A 19037-nucleotide genomic window follows, 5' to 3' on the forward strand; every position below is an offset into this window, starting at 1 on the left:
CTTTTTGAAATGGGAGCTTGCATCTTTGCTCAGCCATCTTCATACAATTTTTTTCCTGTTGACATCTGTATATTATCTTCTTGCAAACCCAATAAAGCCAGAAGGTAGTGTGTGAGATCTGATTGCATGGGGATGCCATGGAGGGCAAATTAATCTTATGTGAAATAAAAGTAAGGTAAAGGAATTCCCTTATTTTGCATCAATACATTTGCCCTCTGTGATATCCTTGTGCAGCCAAATCTCACTGGCTAAACAACAGCTTCACTATGTTTGTCAAAAAGGAAGAGATATGTCTGAATAGAAAAAACAATGGCATCAATCAAGGCTGCAAAGAATTTTTTTTTTAAATACTACCATTATTTGTTAGGATAGGATAGTTGTCACTGTCTAAAAGCTAATGCGGCTGGAAAGAGGCCATGCATGGACATTGTCATCCCTTTCTAAGCTGTCCAATGAATGAACTCTAAAAAATGTGCGCAATTAAGAAGGTACCATTTTTTCAATAAAACAGACATTTTATATTACTCCTTCCTAATCTGAAACAGCCTCACTTACACAGAAAACAGAGGGCCTACAGTTCAAAGGAGTACAATTATAGCTTCTATGAGAAAGATTTCCCTCTCAGAAACTGTCTCTGTGGTTTCTTTCCCAGATTACTCAATCTGCTCTGGTTTTTTTTTAAATAGTAGTTTGTAGATCCAACAAGAGAACAGTGACACAACCATAAGCATCAGGTTCCCCTTAGTTTCCACTAAAGAGTTCTTACTCCAGATCCCAAATGTGTTACTTTTTATTTTTTATGCAATTTTCTTGCATTGGGAGGATTTTATCCCCCCACTTGTATTGCCTTGAACAGACCTTATTGTCTGCAGGAACAAAAGCTGAACAAAACATTTATCAAGACTGTTTCCAGGAACACACGGACAAGGTAATTTGATTACTGTTATTCTTTTGAGTTTGTGCTTTGAAGTGCCACCAATTCATTAATGAGCATTGCTCTCTAGCATGTAAATAAAGACAAAGCCCCATTTTGTAAGGCAAGGTATGCAATTCTTTCTGTGAGCAGTTTCCTTAATGTCTACCTTTGATTTACTTTTGTCCTTGGGTCTTAGAGGAATCGCACAAAAGTAAACACAAAAGAAAAAAATGTCAAACTGTATTACTGACAACTCAGTCTGTGTCTGCACTTGTTTTTGACTATGCGTCCATGGTGACTTGAGGCAATTATAAAGTGAAATGTGCATCTAAGCTGCAGAGATTCTTGGAGAATCTTGTAAGCACTGGGTTACTGCTGAAAATGCCAAAGCCATAAGAGAGAGATTCTTCCACAAAGTCCAGTGCAATGTAAGTGCTGACAGCAAAGCTGTGCTGCAGAATTCTCATGAATTACACATTTTTATTACTGCCTGTAGGTTAAATATGGGTTATTTTCCTTGCCTCCTGGTTCACTTGGTTGGTCAGTGCTAGCTCCAAAGGGCAATGATCAAGAATTTACCATAGGTCCAAGACTCAAAAAGGTCCTGTTGCCTAAACATCACTGTAATTCTCACTTTGCACCTGTCTTGAGGACAGAGGGAGTTAGAAATCTGGGTTGTGCTTTTTCCTAATTAAAGGGACCACAGTGCAAGTCGAAGCAGTGTTATACCCACTCCCAACTCAGAAGGGTTTTTAACTCTGTTTGTTGTTGCACTGCAAATGAAGAAGCCTTGCCAAAGGATCCCTCAAATCTTCAGGTTCCCAACCTCAAACATGAAGCATGGGTGCATACTAAAGTGAGTCTTTGCAGTCATTTTTGTGGTTGTTGTTCATTCATATGATCTGCAGTAGCATGGCCCTACAGAGACTTCGGAAACCAATTCACCCCCCTTCAAGCATTCCTTTAGTTGTATATATCCACAATCATTTTTATCCATCCATAAAATGGACCTGCCCAGAGTCGATTGCATCACATAAAAAACCCCCACAACTGTTGCTATTATGATGAAAACATCAAGCCAGTATCATAACTGCAACCAGGGCTTTTTTTGTAGCAGGAAGTCCTTTGCATATTAGGCCACACACCCCTGATGTAGCCAATCCTCCAAGAGCTTACAGTAGGCCCTGTACTAAGAGGCCTGTAAGCTCTTTTAGGATTGGCCACATCAGGGGTGTGTGGCCTAATATGCAAAGGAGTTCCTGCTACAAAAAAAAGCCCTGACTGCAACAGCATTAAATGCATTATCAAACCAAAACCATCTCTGACAGTGCAAAGCTATCAACATCAGTTTAATATCCAGCAATAACTAAAAGCAAAGAGACTACCACCAATCTCAATGTGCCAAAAGCCCTGACAAACAGAACTGGCAGGCAGATATTGAATTTAGAGCAGTGTCTGAACATAAATTGCAGCCATGGAGATTTTTCTCTCTCACTGCCACAATTCTAATGCAACAACCCCCAATAAGTTTGCTACACTGATGGCTTTATTAAAATGCAATGTTGTACCTGTAGACACGCTGGAGCTCTTCCCTGGGGCTTATTCACATCAACATCTACTAGCTGCCATCCTCCAGCAGCATCTTCATGAAACATCTGGAAGAGAGGGGAGGGGGAATTGTCAGAAGTGTCTTACATGTTCAGAGAGACACAAACAAAATGTCTATTTCCTCCTGAAACTCCATTTCTGGACCGCTTGTGCACTCTTGATGATTGCGTTCTAGAAAGGAATCCCTTGCTGTAGCAGGAAGATGAAACCAAGGTCCCATTGCTTTAGGCGACATTTGAGCAATACCCGTCAGTGAACTCTACTGGCTAGGTCTGGCATGGAGTTCAGAAAACTGGACAATTTAGAATACATATCAGATCTCAGCTTGGTTTGTTCCAAAACTGAGCTGAAAAGGCACAAGAAAACTATGGACATTCCCAACATGGCCTACTTCGAGAATGACTCGAGCATTTTTGGAAAACATTTCACAGAGCAATTCTGTTAAGGTGCGGGGGAGGAGTTCTTTACTGGCATAGGTTCTGATCACAGCAGAGATTCTTAGGGCTCAGCTACCCAGGATGCTGGGAATCATAATCATAGAGTTGGAAGGGACCTCCAGGGTCATCTAGGCCAATCCCCTGCATGATGCAGGAAATTCACAAATGCCTCCCCCTAAATTCACAGGATCTGCATTGCTGTCAGATGGCCATCTAGCCTCTGTTTATAAACCTCCAAGGAAGGAGAGCCCACCACTTCCTGAGGAAGTCGTTCCACTGAGGAACCACTCTAATGGTCAGGAAGTTCTTCCTAATGTTGAGCCGGAAACACTTTTGATTTAATTTCAACCTGTTGGTTCTGATCCAACCTTCTGGAGCCACAAAAAACAATTCTGTACCATCCTCTATATGGCAGCCCTTCAAGTACTTGAAGATGGTGATCGTATCACCTCTGAGCTACCTCTTCTCCAGGCTAAACATGCCCAGCTCTTTCAGCCTTTCTTCATAGAACTTGGTCTCCAGACCCTCACCATCTTTGTCGCCCTCCTCTGGACCCGTTACAGCTTGTCTATATCCTTTTTAAAATGTGGTGCCCAAAACTGAACACAATACTCCAGAGCAGAGTAAAGCTCTTCATATGATCTGGACACAATACTTCTGTTGATATAGCCCCAAATTGCATTTGCTTTTATAGCTACCGCATCACACTGTTGACTCATGATCAGCATATGGTCCACTAAGACCCCCAGATCCTTTTTGCACATACTAGTCTCCCCCATCCTATAAACATGCACTGGATTTTTCCTACCTAAATGGAGAACTTTACATTTACCGGTATCTCTGCTAAAATTCATTTATTGGTTTCAGTCCAGTTTTCTAGCCTGTCAAGATCATCCTGTATCCTGTTCCAAGGAGAGTTTGATTCAGATCAGTACTGGAACATGAAGAAGAGGAAGTCCCTACATGTCATTTTCCTAACTTAAAATAAATCCAATATTTGTCTGGGGGGGGAGGGGGGAGGACAGTAGCCTTCTATGGCTATTTCAGATTGAAAACATAGTAGTGGGAGACCCCGTGCTGTGGTTCTGCTTGGAATTGGGCTTCTGCATGTTTCATTTTTCAAGGAGGGGGGGGGACCCGCTAGAAATTCCATTCATGAAATTCCTAGAGTCACCTCAAAATGCAGCAAGCATTATAAGCTGCCAAGTTCATGCATCAAGCCAAGTAATTGCAAACTTTAGCACAGTCACAAATCTTAAATTAAGAGAGCCAGTTTGGTGTAGTGGTTAAGTGTGCGGACTCTTATCTGGGAGAACCGGGTTTGATTCCCCACTTCTCCACTTGCACCTGCTAGAATGGCCTTGGGTCAGCCATAGCTCTGGCAGAGGTTGTCCTTGAAAGGGCAGCTGCTGTGAGAGCCCTCTCCAGCCCCACCCACCTCACAGGGTGTCTGTTGTGGGGGAGGAAGGTAAAGGAGATTGTGAGCCACTCTGAGACTCTTCGGAGTGAAGGGCAGGATATAAATCCAATATCTTCTTCTTCTTCTTCTTAAAACTATTTTTTTAACTGCAGTTCCTAAATGGAAGGATGCAGTTCTGGTATTGGGTATAGGATCTGTATGGTCTGTTGCAAACAAGAGATAGGTTTAAAGGTCACTTCAAATGTTACAGCTTCTTGCATTAAAAATCCTTTCATGAAGGAATTCAGTGTGCATCCAATTTGTACATATTCAGTATGTATCAACTGTTGGTATATGGCAAGTTCTAAATTCCAGTCATTTATAGGGTTAACATATTTGTTTTCATTTCAGTACAGACCTAACCTGGAAGGACAACTTGGCTCAGACCGCATCCTGTGCTTTGATTGGTGTGTTTGATAAACTGTTTGGGTGGTTTTACTTGTCAATGTTTTTTGGTTGGCTAGTGTCCAGTTTCTTCCAGTCAGGAATATTAAAAAGAGGTTACCTGCCTATTAGCCTCACCTGCCTGCCTGGCTACTTTGTTACCTTCGTGCTTTGTTGCAGCAGGCACTGCCCCTTGTTTTACGTAAGCTTACTTTGTAGACTAAATATGTAGTATTAACCTTTGTTATTTTCTTAGAATCTTACTTTGTAGACTAAATATGTAGTTTTAACCTTTGTTTTCTTAGAATCATCCCAATGTTCCCCTTCCTAATCAACTTAGACAAACAGTTTTAATTTAAAACAGCAATCCATTGCCTCCGGGCATTATATACCCAACAGCAACTGCACACACATGTACTTTGCAGTATGCATTTGGATACATATGGTAGCCTGTATGCTACCATTCTCATTAGTCAAAGAACTAAGCCTTCCTCCAGGCTAAGGAAGAACGATTTACACTGGAGGAAGGCTCATTAGGATTTTCTCCATCCTAAGGTAAGATATTGCCCAGTCCCTATGAGTTCGATGCTGCGACTCTGTTCTGGTTAGTAGGATACTATGCACTCTTCTATTAAGTCTTCCTTCAACAAAGACTTTCTGCAATGGAGAATTTTAAAGACTAACAAAATTGGTGGCAGCTTTTGTAAGTCACTGTTCACTTCTGCAGATACAAAGTTTATGACTCACAAAAGCTCATATCTTGCCACAAATTTTGTTAGTCTTTAAGGTACTACTGGGCTCCTGCTCTTTTCTACTGCTACAGACAAACACAGCTTTCCATCTTGATAAATTTCCAATGGAGAATGACCTTTTTTTTGTGATGGATGAAGTCAGCATTTGTTAAAGCAATCTTTTTCCATGTTGGAGGAAGACTTGGTGGAATAGTGTCAAAGAATATGACTTAGCAGAAATTAGTCATAGGCTCCAATCCTGTGTGTGTGCATGAGTAAAACAAAGTCTGGCCTGTCTACAGGGTTGCATATCTTGAGATAATGGATGTGAAATTTTTTGACTGTTCTATAACAGGGGTCCCGAACCCCCGGGCTGTAGACCAGTACCGGTCCATGGCCTGTTAGCAACCAGGCCATGAGTTGTATAATTATTTCATTATATATCACAATATAATAATAATAATAATAATAATAATAATAATAATAATAATAATAATAATGAGACATTGGATTTATATCCTGCTCTCCACTTCGAATTTCAGAGTCTGAGAACGGCTCACAATCTCCTTTCCCTTCCTCCCCCAAAACAGACACTCAGTGAGGTGGGTGGCAATGAGAGAGCTCTCACAGAAACTGCCCTCTCAAGGACAACTCTGGTGAGAGCTATGGCTCATCCAAGGCCGCTCCAGCAGCTGCAAGTGGAGGAGTGGGGAATCAAACCCGGTTCTCCCAGATAAGAGTCTGCACACTTAACCACCACATCAAACAATTTAGAAATAAATTGCACAATTGTATCATCCTGAACCCATCCCCTTCCTGGTCCATGGAAAAATTGTCTTCCACAAAACCGATCCCTGGTGCCAAAAAGGTTGGGGACTGTTGTTCTAGAAGACTGTCTAAATGTGGTAATAGTTTTATGCTACGGAATTCTAACTGCCTGCAGTTTTTAGGTGGGTGTATAAGCAGCAAAATATGAGTGTATGATTGTCAGATATGATAATTTTCCTGTGGGCTGCACATTAGTTCCTACATGAAAGAGTTTTGTTGAGTAGAATGTTATAATATTTCAAGTTACTCTTACAGGAAAACAGCCCGTCTGCCAAAGGTCTTATGTTTTGTTGCTTTCAGCTGCAAGGGAAGAATCAAGGACATGTTAGATGGGCAGGTCTTCCAAGGATAATCTGATTAGGTGCTGGGGCTGCTGGAACAATTCAGTGGGATTGAGCCAATGTGATAGAGTGTGATAAATCTGGATTTTGACTGGATGGACCCAAATTCAAATTCGTGATCAGTCATGAAGATCACTGAATGATAGGACCAGTCACTGGCTTGTTTCCAATGAGACATCTGTGAGCAAAGCAGAACTTGTGATACAGGATTTCCCCAGTCATCTCCCTATAGCCCACCATGCCATCTGCAATGTTGCTCCAGGTATGCATGTTAGGCACAGTGTAGGGGTCTGTAACAGGAAGGGGGAATTGTCACCATCTCCATCATTAAGGAATGCCTTCCAGCAGCAGAAAACAGTAATTGGATACAAATCACTACTTCTTAGCCTAACCTGTCTCACAGTATTACAGCAGAAGAAGGGGGGGAAGGCAATCCTGTGTAGACCACCCTGAAGAAATGCAAGGATTAAATGCGGCATCTGTTTAAAACGTGGTTTGAAGGAAGGGAAGAGCTGTCAGCTTGATGGTATGACTGCTTAAAATGAGATAGTGAAGATCAGTGGGGTGGGAAGAAGACATAAATCAGAGATAGGACAATATAGGACTTTTCTTGCCCTGACCTGGATAGCCCAGTCTTATCAGATCAGATAAGCTAAGCAGGGTTGGCTTTGGCTAGAATTTGGATGGGAGACCACCAAGGAATTTCAGGGTCATGATGTAGAGGCAGGCAATGGCAAACCATCTCTAAACGTCTCTTGCCTTGAAAACCCTACAGGGTCATCATAAGCCAGCTGTGACTTGATGACAGCAACAACAATGGTATAAATGGCAGGATTTCCATGCTTTGTGTATATGTGTTGAGACATATACACAAAAGATAAACTAAGAACTGATATCAAAGATTTCAGGTTTTCACGGCTGGTAACATCATTAGGGTTTGTAGAATCTTTCGGGATCAAGTGCCGTGTTCTACTGGAGAAAGTTTTCCTTCCAGACGTTTCGTTCTCAGCTGCGGAGAACATCCTCAGTGGCGTTGCAGCCGGAGCAGGCGCTCTGACCTTCTTGGCTGCTGTGCATTGAGTGGGGCCAGGGCTGCCGGAGAGCTGCTATTTGTAGGCTGGAGGGGGTGTGATGAAAGGGCAATTGGTTTGTGGATGTGCCCATTGTTTGGTGGGGCTTCCTGGAAGGGTAGTGATAAGGAAACTGGCTGTTGAATGTGACCATTGTTCTGTGTTAATTGCTGGGAAGGTTGGAAGGGGTTTGAAGATAAGGAAGATGGTTGTTGACTGTGCTGATTGTTCTGTGGAATTTGCTGGTTGTTCTCAGAACAAAGAGTCTGGAAGGAAAACTTTCTCCAGTAGAACACGGCACTTGATCCCGAAAGATTCTACAAACCCTAATAAGAATTGATAATCTGACAGCACTGATGCTTAAAAATGATACATTCAGATTTCACCCAAGAGGAAATGAATTCCATCAGAACTTTGTTTGGAGTTATAGATACTCAAAACCAGGGCTTTTTAAGTAGAAAAAGCCCAGCAGGAACTCATTTGCATATTAGGCCACACCCCTGACACCAAGCCAGCCGGAACAGCATTCCTGAGCATTCTTGTTAAAAAAAAAACCCTGATCAAATGCGAGGGAGGGGGGATGGGACAAGAAATTGTTATACGGTTGCCCAGACCTAAGCCCCAGCAGGAGGTGAAGCCAGCTCCAGTCATGCTGCCAGGCCTGCCAATGGAGGCACTAGAGACAATTTCTGGGCCATTCTTTACCCTGGAGGCAGTTCCATTGCCAGGAGGGAGAGCTTTTAAGTTGCCACCTACAGCATGAGCTGCTGAGCATGGCCAGCCACCCAACCAACAGATGAGGGGATAGGTGAGGCTGTCAGCTGCACTTGCAGCCTCTTTGCTCCTCATAAGGCTCCCCATAATGCTTTGCGGGAGCTCAGGGATCAGGACAGGGCCTATGCAAGGCTTTGTCTGGATTTCAAGAGGAGCCAGAAGGCAGACTGGGGCGGAACTCTGAAGTAGTCTCTATGCTGTGGAGGAGAGCTCAAGCAGCAGAGGAGGAGGAATAAGATGTAGGAATTCTCTCCCCTCTCTGATTCCAAGGCCAACGCCAGCGCCTCCGAGAGGTAGCCAGGCACTACAAGAGGGTGGCAGTCCAGTGGGCCAGCTGCTGGAAGCCTAGATCTTTACAGCAACATTACTCCAACAAGGTCTCTGTTAAGAATGTCATATTAGATATTTTCTGGCATCGTTGCCCTTTTTATACAGTGGAGTGCTGGCAAAAAACCAAAATTTGGGATTTGTCGGCGTTCCGCAGGGCCTGTAAGACTGAACTGTTTAAACAGGCTTTTGTGGTTGATTGAAAATGGGCTGCCACCGGACATCCTACAGAATGCTGGCGATCATAGTCAGAAGTCAATACCGCCTAGATTGGACTAAGACAGCGTTAATAGTTTTAAAATTGATAAGTAAATTATGGTTTTATATGTTTTATTGAATTGATTGTTTTTATGATGTTGTAAGCCTCCCTGAGTCCGCTCGCGGAGAGGGCGGGATATAAATGTAAAGTAATAAATAAATAAATAAATAAAATAAAACACAAACAATAAAAACAGTATGTCTCATGGCTCTTGATCTTCTGAAGATTAATATATGTGGGGTCAATAACACTGGGGACCTTTGCCATAATACATCACTCATTCTTGCCACAGTGTCATGCTGCCACCTACATCTTTATTCTGGAGAGCTTTCCTTCTTATACCTTCGCTTTATAGCATGCCAATTAGTTCCCTCATCGCTTCCCTTCCTCTTGCCAAATTTTCGCTTCAGCACAATGCTTTGTCCATCGGTCTGAGCCTTAGCTGCTGTTCGTTTCATACAACTGCTAGAGTTCAAAGCATCTCATTCTTCCTTAACCAACAGTCACTCAGGAAAAAAGCATCCCCCTTCCCCACCAAACCTTTGTTATCCAATTAGGATTGACAAACTGTATATGTGCCATTACCGAATTGCATAGATATTGAACTGCACAGGCGTTGAAATCAGCTAATACTGAATGTGATACATAACAGGACAGCATTTGTACAGCTGAACAAAGTATGTTACTGACAAGCAAGAATTCATGCCAAAAACAATGTGAATTTTAACAATCAGAGTCACTTTGGCGATACCTACCTGTGTCGTAGCAGTTGAAGTAGTGCTGCTTCTGGACCCCCACATCTGTTGGAACTGTACCCTAATTTCAGCAAATGTCTCAATGATGACAGCGATAAACACATTCTGCAAAAAAATTATAGATATTTAAAAGCCATGGCTCACTCTGAAACACGACAAGTAGAACAGAGTAGAGACACAAAAGGAGTCCAGTGTGACCTGATTTATATTCTGAGTAGCTTTACCAGAACCATTTCTATAGTACCTTAACAAGCCAAGCAAGGAAGAAAATTAAGGTGATGAAATAGAAGTAGGAACGCCATCGAGGGAAGCTATCAATCGCTCGGTACATCAGGAAGACCCAGCCTTCTTGAGAAGCAGCTTCATAAACCGTAAAAATGCTGGTACCTGTAAATGGAAGAATCAAATAAATCTTCAGCACAAACAAAAAGAAGAAGAATGTTCAAGATCCTCAGTCATTTATTTAATTTTTCCTTTCTCCCCATAATACAAGCCCACCACAAAAAAGAAACAGCACAGGTTTTTCATGTCTTGGGATTAGGTTTCTATCATTGCAACAGTATACAATTGCAATATTGGATCCTAAAAATACATGTCAATATAAATGTGATTCAAAATTGTTCAAGGCTGCAATTCCACGCATACAGAAAGGACTTATCACTGAGTAAACATGCAAAGGCTTATAGCTAGGTTTTCTTTGTATAATTTCAGTGTCATCTCAGCTTGGCTCTTTTTCTTTTTTTTTATAAGTACAGGTTTCAAGTGTATCCTGTCGCTCACAGGCACTTAAACACAATCTGCAATTAAGCTAAAAGCAACCATTACACCTCACAGCACACTTGCCTATGTTGTACCACCCTTTTGAAGGAAACAAAGAGGAGTCCTCCTTTTGATTGCAACAGAATTTCTTCAAAAATCTTGTTTAAAACATGTCTGATTATATAGGCTGTCATCACATTTAAAATAATTCAATAGAAAGAAAAGGCTGTATGGAGAAATAAATCACATACAAAATCAATAATGTATCTGCACAGACTGATGTGTATTCTATCACTGCACTCGTTTCTCTAATGGTCCAGTCTTATAAGCAACTTGAATGCTGGTTTACTTAAATCAGATTGCAATGGCAGCTATGCTAGTGTAGTATCATGGCTGTGTTTTGAAGAATTTAGGCTGCTCTTACAGCACTGCTGTGTGGACCGTTGGGGTTATTTGACCGCCAGACTCTCACAGAGACAAAGAAGTATCAGAATGTTGCATGGCACAAAACTGGAAGGGCATAATTGGGGCAAAGGTAACTCAATGCCCCACCCCAAAGGTTGCCCACCTTCACAGAACCATCACAGAAGCACACATGTAAGAGTCGTATTCCACTTCTCTTACAAGGAACTCAGTGTGCCACACTCTACAGTTATCTCAATGGACCTGCTTTAATGGAAACTTAAGAAGACCCATCCAGGTTCTCCTAAGGAACTGATTCCAGGTGCTTGTGAAGGAACTCAACATGTTTTATTTAAATATAACACAACTTGGACCTAGAAGCCCTCCCTGCAAGAACTCCCGCAATAACACCTGTGTAGACAACACCAGGAGGCATTCCAAACTCATTTTAACTGTATCATCCTTTATGACTCTTTACCGCAGTACCCTCACAATATCCCTGTGAGGTAAATGAGCTTGAGAAAGGCCTGCTTATGACCACACTGTGAGCATCATTTCTGCTCATGGATTTGGACGTAGATCTCTTCCATCCAAGTTTCACACTCTTCTGAGTTTCACAATGAAATACATTCTACAAAATTACAGCAATTATGTCCTAAAGGTGAAGCATGCCACCCAGTCTAAACGGACTCATTGCAACCTCACCTCATGGGGTTTTCAAGTCAAGAGATGAGCAGAGGCAGTTTGCCATTTCCTTCCTCTGCATAGCAGCCCCAGTCTTCCTTGGAGTTCTCCCATTCAAGGACTTATTCTACTAAGCTTCCAAGATCTGGTGAGTTCAGGCTAATCTGGGCTAATAGGGCTGCTACAATTACACCCTAGCACTTGTAAAACTTGTCATTAAACAAGCATACAGCATGGTAGAAGGGATTAATTCCACTTGCCTTGACACTTGCTTTGTCAGCTGTACCCTTCTATGGAACTGGGATGGATGTGGTGCCAAGGTGGGACTGAAACTGATTATCCCTGATGATTCTATGTCTTCCTCAGGAATCTCAAGTTCTCCCTTTTTCTCCAAATGCATTTAAGAATTACACTGTTTGGCTTCTCTAGTTTCTTTTCTCCACTCCTTTCAAATTGAAAAAAGAAAGCTAACATCCTAAGCTCTTGCATCCTGCATTTTGCTTGCAAGAAAGCCTTATTAAAAATGAAAAAGTTTGTAATCAAAAAACACATCTGGATTCATTGTGTAACTCTTCAGAGTACACCAGGATGCTGACATGTAGAAAGCGTATTTCTCTCTTTCGGTCCCTACTGGCTGCACTTCTTTTTTTAAACATTTTCATTCATTTTTTTTTCTTCCGGAAAAAAAAAATGTAACATCATTCCTCCCTCCCCCGGAGTAATGGATTGTTAAAATGTACATACTTTTTAGAAAGTCCTCAATTGTCATTTGGGAAATATGAACTACTAGTTCTGGTTGAGGACTGTGGTTTGGGATTGGTGGTGTGCTAACATGCAATCGTAATTGCATAGGTTTGTGACAGAAGGTTTGTAACTGTAAGCAAAGAGAATATTCTAAAGTTCTTGAAAACATTTTTTAATGTTGATATTTGGAAAACCATGTCTCCATTTTTTTAAAAAACAGAAGCTATTATGTTTCCAAAATCTGCATCTTGGACCTTACCTATCTTTGCTCTCAAGGTCTCCTCACATTTATTTAACTACCTGACTCAAGATTTAAAAAAAAAACAAACCTGGAAAATGTCTACTGTGAAGGTGAAACTTGCTCATAATGATACATATCTATTGCAAGCTGTCCATCAGCTCTATCTTTGTATCCTGGAGAAGAGATTTAAAAAGCACTCCCACAACCCATCATATTGTATGAAAGTAATTAAATATGGGAGGTTTTATTTCTGGATATGTAGGCAGACTTTGAAGCTTCAAGGTTTTAATTACTCTTAATTATGGTGTCAAAGAAATCACTAGGGATTTTTACTGAGCCCTGCAATCCTCCTCCTCCTCCTCCAAGATGAAGTTCAGCAGCTGTTAGAGTTATCCAAAAAAAAAAAAAGCCCAAATGCAAAATTGGGAAGATTGGATACAGACAGACACACAATACAGAATCTTGCCAATTCTGCCATTTATTTCCTCTCCCCAAAGCCTATCGTAATCACACGTTATTGCTACAGAACATTCAGCAGGGTTGCCAACTTTTGCATTGGCCCTTCCTTTTGTTCCTTTATAGCAGAAGCTACAAAATAGATGCTTCCCTCCTCCACTTATCTCCATAATGGCAAGAGCTTTTTCTGCTAGTCAGCTGACGTTCAGTGCACAGGAAGCCAAGGGAAAAAGTTAGAAAGCTTTCTCCTCCACACTCAATGCACCAATAAACACTCGTGTACACACACCTCGAATCCTGGATTGGCAAAAACTCAAGCACTGGTACATGACTATTTTAGGATGCACATCTGTTATTCACACATTATGAGTTTGCTGTGAACAGTCCAGAAGCAAAATCAGTGTACCCATGGCAACTACAACTGCTGTGTAAAGCATCATTCAGATCTCTCAGTATATAAAGTGTAGATTGTCCTTGTTTGTACTCATCCACCATACTTATCACATCTGAGGGATAAGTTTTGCTAAGAGACAGTTGCTTCCTCCTCAGCAAATTTCACAGATTTTCTTCATCAAATTTTCATCAACATATGAATTTTCCATTTTGGGGAAAAAAACTGCCCTTCAGATTTATAGGTGATGTTATCAGCTATGGTTACATACTGAAAACACTAAAATGACACACAAAATGGCTAGTACAATCCTCACTTCACTACTAATAAACCGCCAAGCAAATTACTTTGTCTCTCATTTGGAGATGGCCAACATCAGACATGGACTGTCCATATGTATAAAAAGGCTGCATAATACATTGTGACTAGAAAGTAGCCTGTTCTCAGTATATACTTTTATACAATTAAGAACATAAGAAGAACCCTTCTGGATCAGATTCATGGAGCCATCTAGTACAGCATTCTGTGTCCAAAACTGGCCAGTCATAGGATTCTCAGAAGCTCGCAGCATGAAGTAACAGTCTTTTCCTAGTATATTTGCCTCACATCAACAAATATTTAGAGCTATCATGTCTCTAAGCATGGAAGCTCCATTAAACTTGGATGTCTAATAGCTACTGATGGGCTACCTTCCAGTATAGTGTAGTGGGTAAGTGTTGGACTCTAATATGGAGATCTAGGTTTGATTCCCCACTCCTTTACATGAGGCCTGCTATGTGACCTTGGGCCAATCACGGTTCTCTCAGAACCCTCTCAGTCTAACCTACCTCACAAGGTGACCGTTGTGGGAAAAGGAAAGGAGGAGATTGTAAGCCTCTGAGACTCCTTAAGTGGGGTATAAAAGCCAACTCTTCTTCCAAGAATGTGGCTAATGCCTCTTTAAAAAGCCATCTAGGCTGGCTGCTGCCACCACATCTTTTGCCAACCAATTCTATAAGGTACTTTTATTTATTTAAAACGTTGTTATGCTACCTATTAACCCAAATAGTTTCCCCAAAGATAGCAAACATCAAAAGATTTCAACATTAAAAATTAGCAGAGACATTAAAATTGCATTAAAATAAAAATATATAAAGTGTTTAAATACTTCCACCAAACACATAAAACACACAAACACATATTACAATACAAACAGGGAGGAGGACTAATAAGAGTCAGACAGGGAACACCAAACCAACCAACCAAACAAAAAGCTCTACTTACTGATGAAAGACAACAACACAGCGAGACAGACATACTTCCTGGAGGAGGGAGTTCCAATGTTTCAGCACCCGATAAGGCCCTTTTTGGGATACCACCTATCTAAACACAGCAGGGGCCCAGAACATGACTCAAATAGACAGATAGGCTCATATGGGAAAAGGTGCTCCTTCAGATATGCTGTCCTCAACCATATAGGGCTTTAAAAGCTCTTGAATTGGGCCTCAAATTATGCCATATGAAGATATATAGGAACATTAAATACTCCTGTGCTGGAGCTGGGGAAAAAAACTGGGAAGTTATTTTAACTTATTTGTTGTCTGAAATGGATCGTTCTTCCTCCTCCTTCTAATGTTTTCTACACCACGGAAATGTCTGCTTCCATATATCATTTCTCCCATTTTGAAGATCTGATATTCACTCTTTGTTACAGGTGCCACCTTGATCAGATTTTTTAAAATTGTCTTCTACAACTGGTAGGGGCACCCTTATGTGGTTGTCTCATGTCTCTGTCAGCAGATATTCATCAGGCCCAAGAGGCTGGCTTGCTTGTACAACTTATCAAGGCTTCCCTCAAATGGGTTATGTGATAGCCACTGGTTTGCATAAGCATAGCGTCAGTGGCACACAGCAGTGCTCTTATGCGATAAGTGTCTAACACCAATCAAAATAAAAATCATTCTCCATATTGAACCACTTTTTTCTGCTGCTGGTAGCAGAGCTAGTCCTGGCTAGCAGGTAGATCATGTGGAGGTCAATGGATTTTCTAAATCAAACTAGAAATCAAAAGGCCTCTATTGTCAAGTCTGCTGTAATGCCTAGGACTTTTAGATCACAAAGCTCTTGGTTTCAGAAAAGGATCTTGGGTAGAAGACCGACTCTGTATTGCAGAGGCTGCTAGCAAGTTAAGACTCTCCTTGCCCGGCTCCCCCCTTTCCTTTGTTTATGTAGCAATGCTTAGGAAATGGGAATATGGGAACAAGATTGTTACTTTATCGTTCTCAAGCTTTGGATGGCCTTGGGCGCTTCCTTAGCACCGCTATCTCTGAGAAGGCACCACAATCTTGTTCCCATATTCCCATTTCTAAGCATTGCTACATAACAAAGGAAGGGGGGGGGGGGGAAGGAGAGTTTAAGCTAGCAGCATCTGAATACAGAGTGGTTTTTACCCAAGATCCTTTTCCTGAACCAGAGTTTGTGACTAAACTACCTAGGCATTACAGCAGACTTGACATCTATTACTCAGTTTCTACTTCTGTCTCTTTGTTTGTTCCAACACTGTATCTAGAACCTGCCCTGGACCTCAAAACCATCTGTCATTAGTAATAACCAAGTCAGTAAACATGATTTCAAGAAACTATGAATTCTGGGTTTTGTTTTTATTTCATTTGGCTTTTGAGCTATAATGCAGTCAGCAGACTATAACTGAAGTAACTAACTAAATATAAGCAGTCACCCTACACCCATAATAATTTGATATGTTGCTCCTTATCTTTTTGTCAAGCAGGTTTGGTGGTGGTGGAAAGTGATCTCAAGTCACAGATGACTTAACGTTGACCCTGTAGGGTTTTCAAGGCAAGAGACATTCAGGGGTGGTTTGCCATTGCTGCCACTGCATCATGACCCTGGTATTCCTTGGAGGCCTCAAATCTAAATACTAGCCAGGACCGACCCTGCTTAGCTTCTGAGATCTGGTGAAATCGGGCTAGCCTGGTCTAGCCAAGTTTTCTTTTAATTAGCATGTTATGGTTTTGAGAATGTATGAATTGTTTGTAAATAAACTAATCCAGTGTAGTAGAATGAATAAAATGTTCATTTTGGAAAGAGAAATCCAGATGTATATCTCAATTAAACAGCCATTGGGATGCTGCCTGACTTCTCAGATTAGAAAATGAGAACTAAATGGGAAGTATAGAAGATAGGTGCTCCCCCTGCCCAGGATACCACCATATATGGTGACAAATAAAATTACAGTTCCAGGCTAGTCATAGAATTGCTTCCATAAGATATATGTATGAGCGTAGAACCAATGCAAACTGAAGGTATCAAGAAGGGATCAGAGTTCTATTTAGGTCCCATCTTTCTGTACCTTTCTTTACTGCATGGGCCCCAAAGTTTTCCCTTCTCTCCCATCACCTAGACTGTTTCTGCCCTTAAGTTTCTGTTCCTTTCTCCCTTCTCCATCCTCAATCTGTTTTCTGCCTTTCTCCCACCCATGGTGCCAGTGTTAAACTCCAACCATTACCTTTTGAGGTTTTCTAAGACATGGTTAGCATTTTCCATTGGGGATAGATGATTAACCCTCTCAATGATCTCTAATTGTTTAGGAATTTTTCTGCAAACCTGTGGTTTCCCTTAGGTTTGCTGAGAAATTCTCCTTACCGCTATATGGTCCAACAGAATACAGTGTTTCACCACCTACAAAAAGAGGCAACTTAAGAAGCAACACACACTTTTAAAGGAAGCAAATTCTATGACACTAGACAAACATTGAACTGTCCCTGGTGGATGTCAACCTGGCATTGACCTGAGATGCAATTCTAATTGGGTCTCTTCAGCAGGTTTTATAGAGTGGAAGGGCTTGGAAGGAATGTTCACTGAGGAACAGCATTCAATAGAAGGACATTTATAAACCACCCCGCAAAAAGTCTGCTGTGAAAACGTTGTGAAAGCAACGTCACCCCAGAGTTGGAAACGGCTGGTGCTTGCACGGGGGACCTTTCCTTTCCAACACATAACAGCAGTGAACTTCTCACAAAGTTCATACTATTTAGGAATAGATAGTATAGAGTGTATTATCTACTGTAAAAAAAATAATTGCAGATTTGTGCTCACTTGGCACAAACATCAGGACATTTTTATGAAAAGGATATTCAGTGACTACCATTGCATAAATAGAAAGGATATGACAATAGAAACTCACAAGTTGGAAGCACAAACTTCAAGAGGGATGTTGAAGCAAACTGTTTCACATGGTTTCTTCCAGTAAGAACAATGAATATATTAAAAGGGGGAAACACCACTTGTTTTCATGATAATTAGGGAAGGCAGAAGTAGAAAGTGAAATAGATTTTTTTTCAAGTACACAAACAGATCAAGTGTAGCATGAAAACTTTCATTTGAAGAAAGAAAGAAAGAAAGAAAGAAAGAAAGAAAGAAAGAAAGAAAGAAAGAAAGAAAGAAAGAAAGAAAGAAAGAAAGAAAGAAAGAAAGAAAGAAAGAAAGATCCAGATGGTCCCTCATGCTAGATTTCCTTACGATACAAAGATCTGTCCCCTTTGGATGTGTTCATTCACATTCTGTAGTAAAGTGAGACTGGCATTTAACTTGCAAGAATACAGAAATAAAGTTGATGGACACATGGGAAGGGGTGGAACACGGAGGAACTGCTCACAGTTGGTAATTTGTGGTATTAAAGTCAATCATTTATATAATATAATAATTACTAGAGCATGTGATTAATTTGTTATCTACCACTCTTAATTCCATAACTCTTTCCATTTATCACTTGACAACATACTACACTTGATCTTTGAAGTCTTTTCCATAGCTGACATTGAAGGTGCGGTCACACGTCACATTAAAAGCGGGTGTGTAGCGCTCTAATTTGAACCGCTAAATATTGATTCGATGCAGGGCCATTCAGACAAGCATCCAAGAATGCGACTCATTCTGTTGTTGGGCGATCAGACATCCAATACTATCACACTCTTTTCTTGGAGCATGCGTGATCAGATGGTGATTTCTGGGAGAGGGGGGGGATCCATTGAACATGCGCCCAACTGTTTGGAGGTGGGAAATCAAACGTTGCTTCAGAGGTGGGGGGAAGGGGGAAAGTTTCCGGAATTAATGTTGGCGATTAAAACCAAGGAACTGCCAAATTGGCAGTGACAATGATATCTGGAAATCCTCCACATTGAAAAAAAAGATTTCCCCCCCCTGTTCTGAATAGTGGGATAACGTTCCCCCCCCCCTCCGATCCTGTGTTGATTGGAGAAGCAGAAGCGTCCCCTCAGATTCCCGGATGATCTGGCAATGCGCATGTCTGCTGGGACTTTTTAAAAAAAAAAGGTGGGAGGAGCGGTAAACATTCCAAGGGGCAGTATTGCGCATGAGCTGTCCAAACAGGAAAAAGCCGATCCTGTGCCGCTTTTTTGAAAAAGGGCCGGACTTTCTGTGCTGTCAAATTAATATGGCATTGAGGCGCAGCA

The 19037-nt window shown here is 41.3% G+C and overlaps 1 protein-coding gene across 2 annotated transcripts in view; it reads right to left on the reverse strand.

Annotated features, from left to right (window-relative positions):
• The window catches only part of NALCN (sodium leak channel, non-selective), a 290882-nt gene that overhangs the window by 152346 nt on the left and 119499 nt on the right, over positions 1-19037 (reverse strand). For both annotated transcript variants that reach the window (XM_060233672.1, XM_060233671.1), the window contains 3 exons: positions 10134-10276; positions 9890-9994; positions 2485-2571 (listed from right to left, as the gene is read on the reverse strand). In XM_060233672.1, the coding sequence (XP_060089655.1) occupies positions 2485-2571; positions 9890-9994; positions 10134-10276 (335 nt within the window). The remainder of the gene's footprint in view (positions 1-2484; positions 2572-9889; positions 9995-10133; positions 10277-19037) is intronic.

This window comes from Heteronotia binoei, chromosome 3, assembly GCF_032191835.1.
Source record: "Heteronotia binoei isolate CCM8104 ecotype False Entrance Well chromosome 3, APGP_CSIRO_Hbin_v1, whole genome shotgun sequence".
In the NCBI taxonomy this organism is placed as follows: domain Eukaryota; kingdom Metazoa; phylum Chordata; class Lepidosauria; order Squamata; family Gekkonidae; genus Heteronotia; species Heteronotia binoei.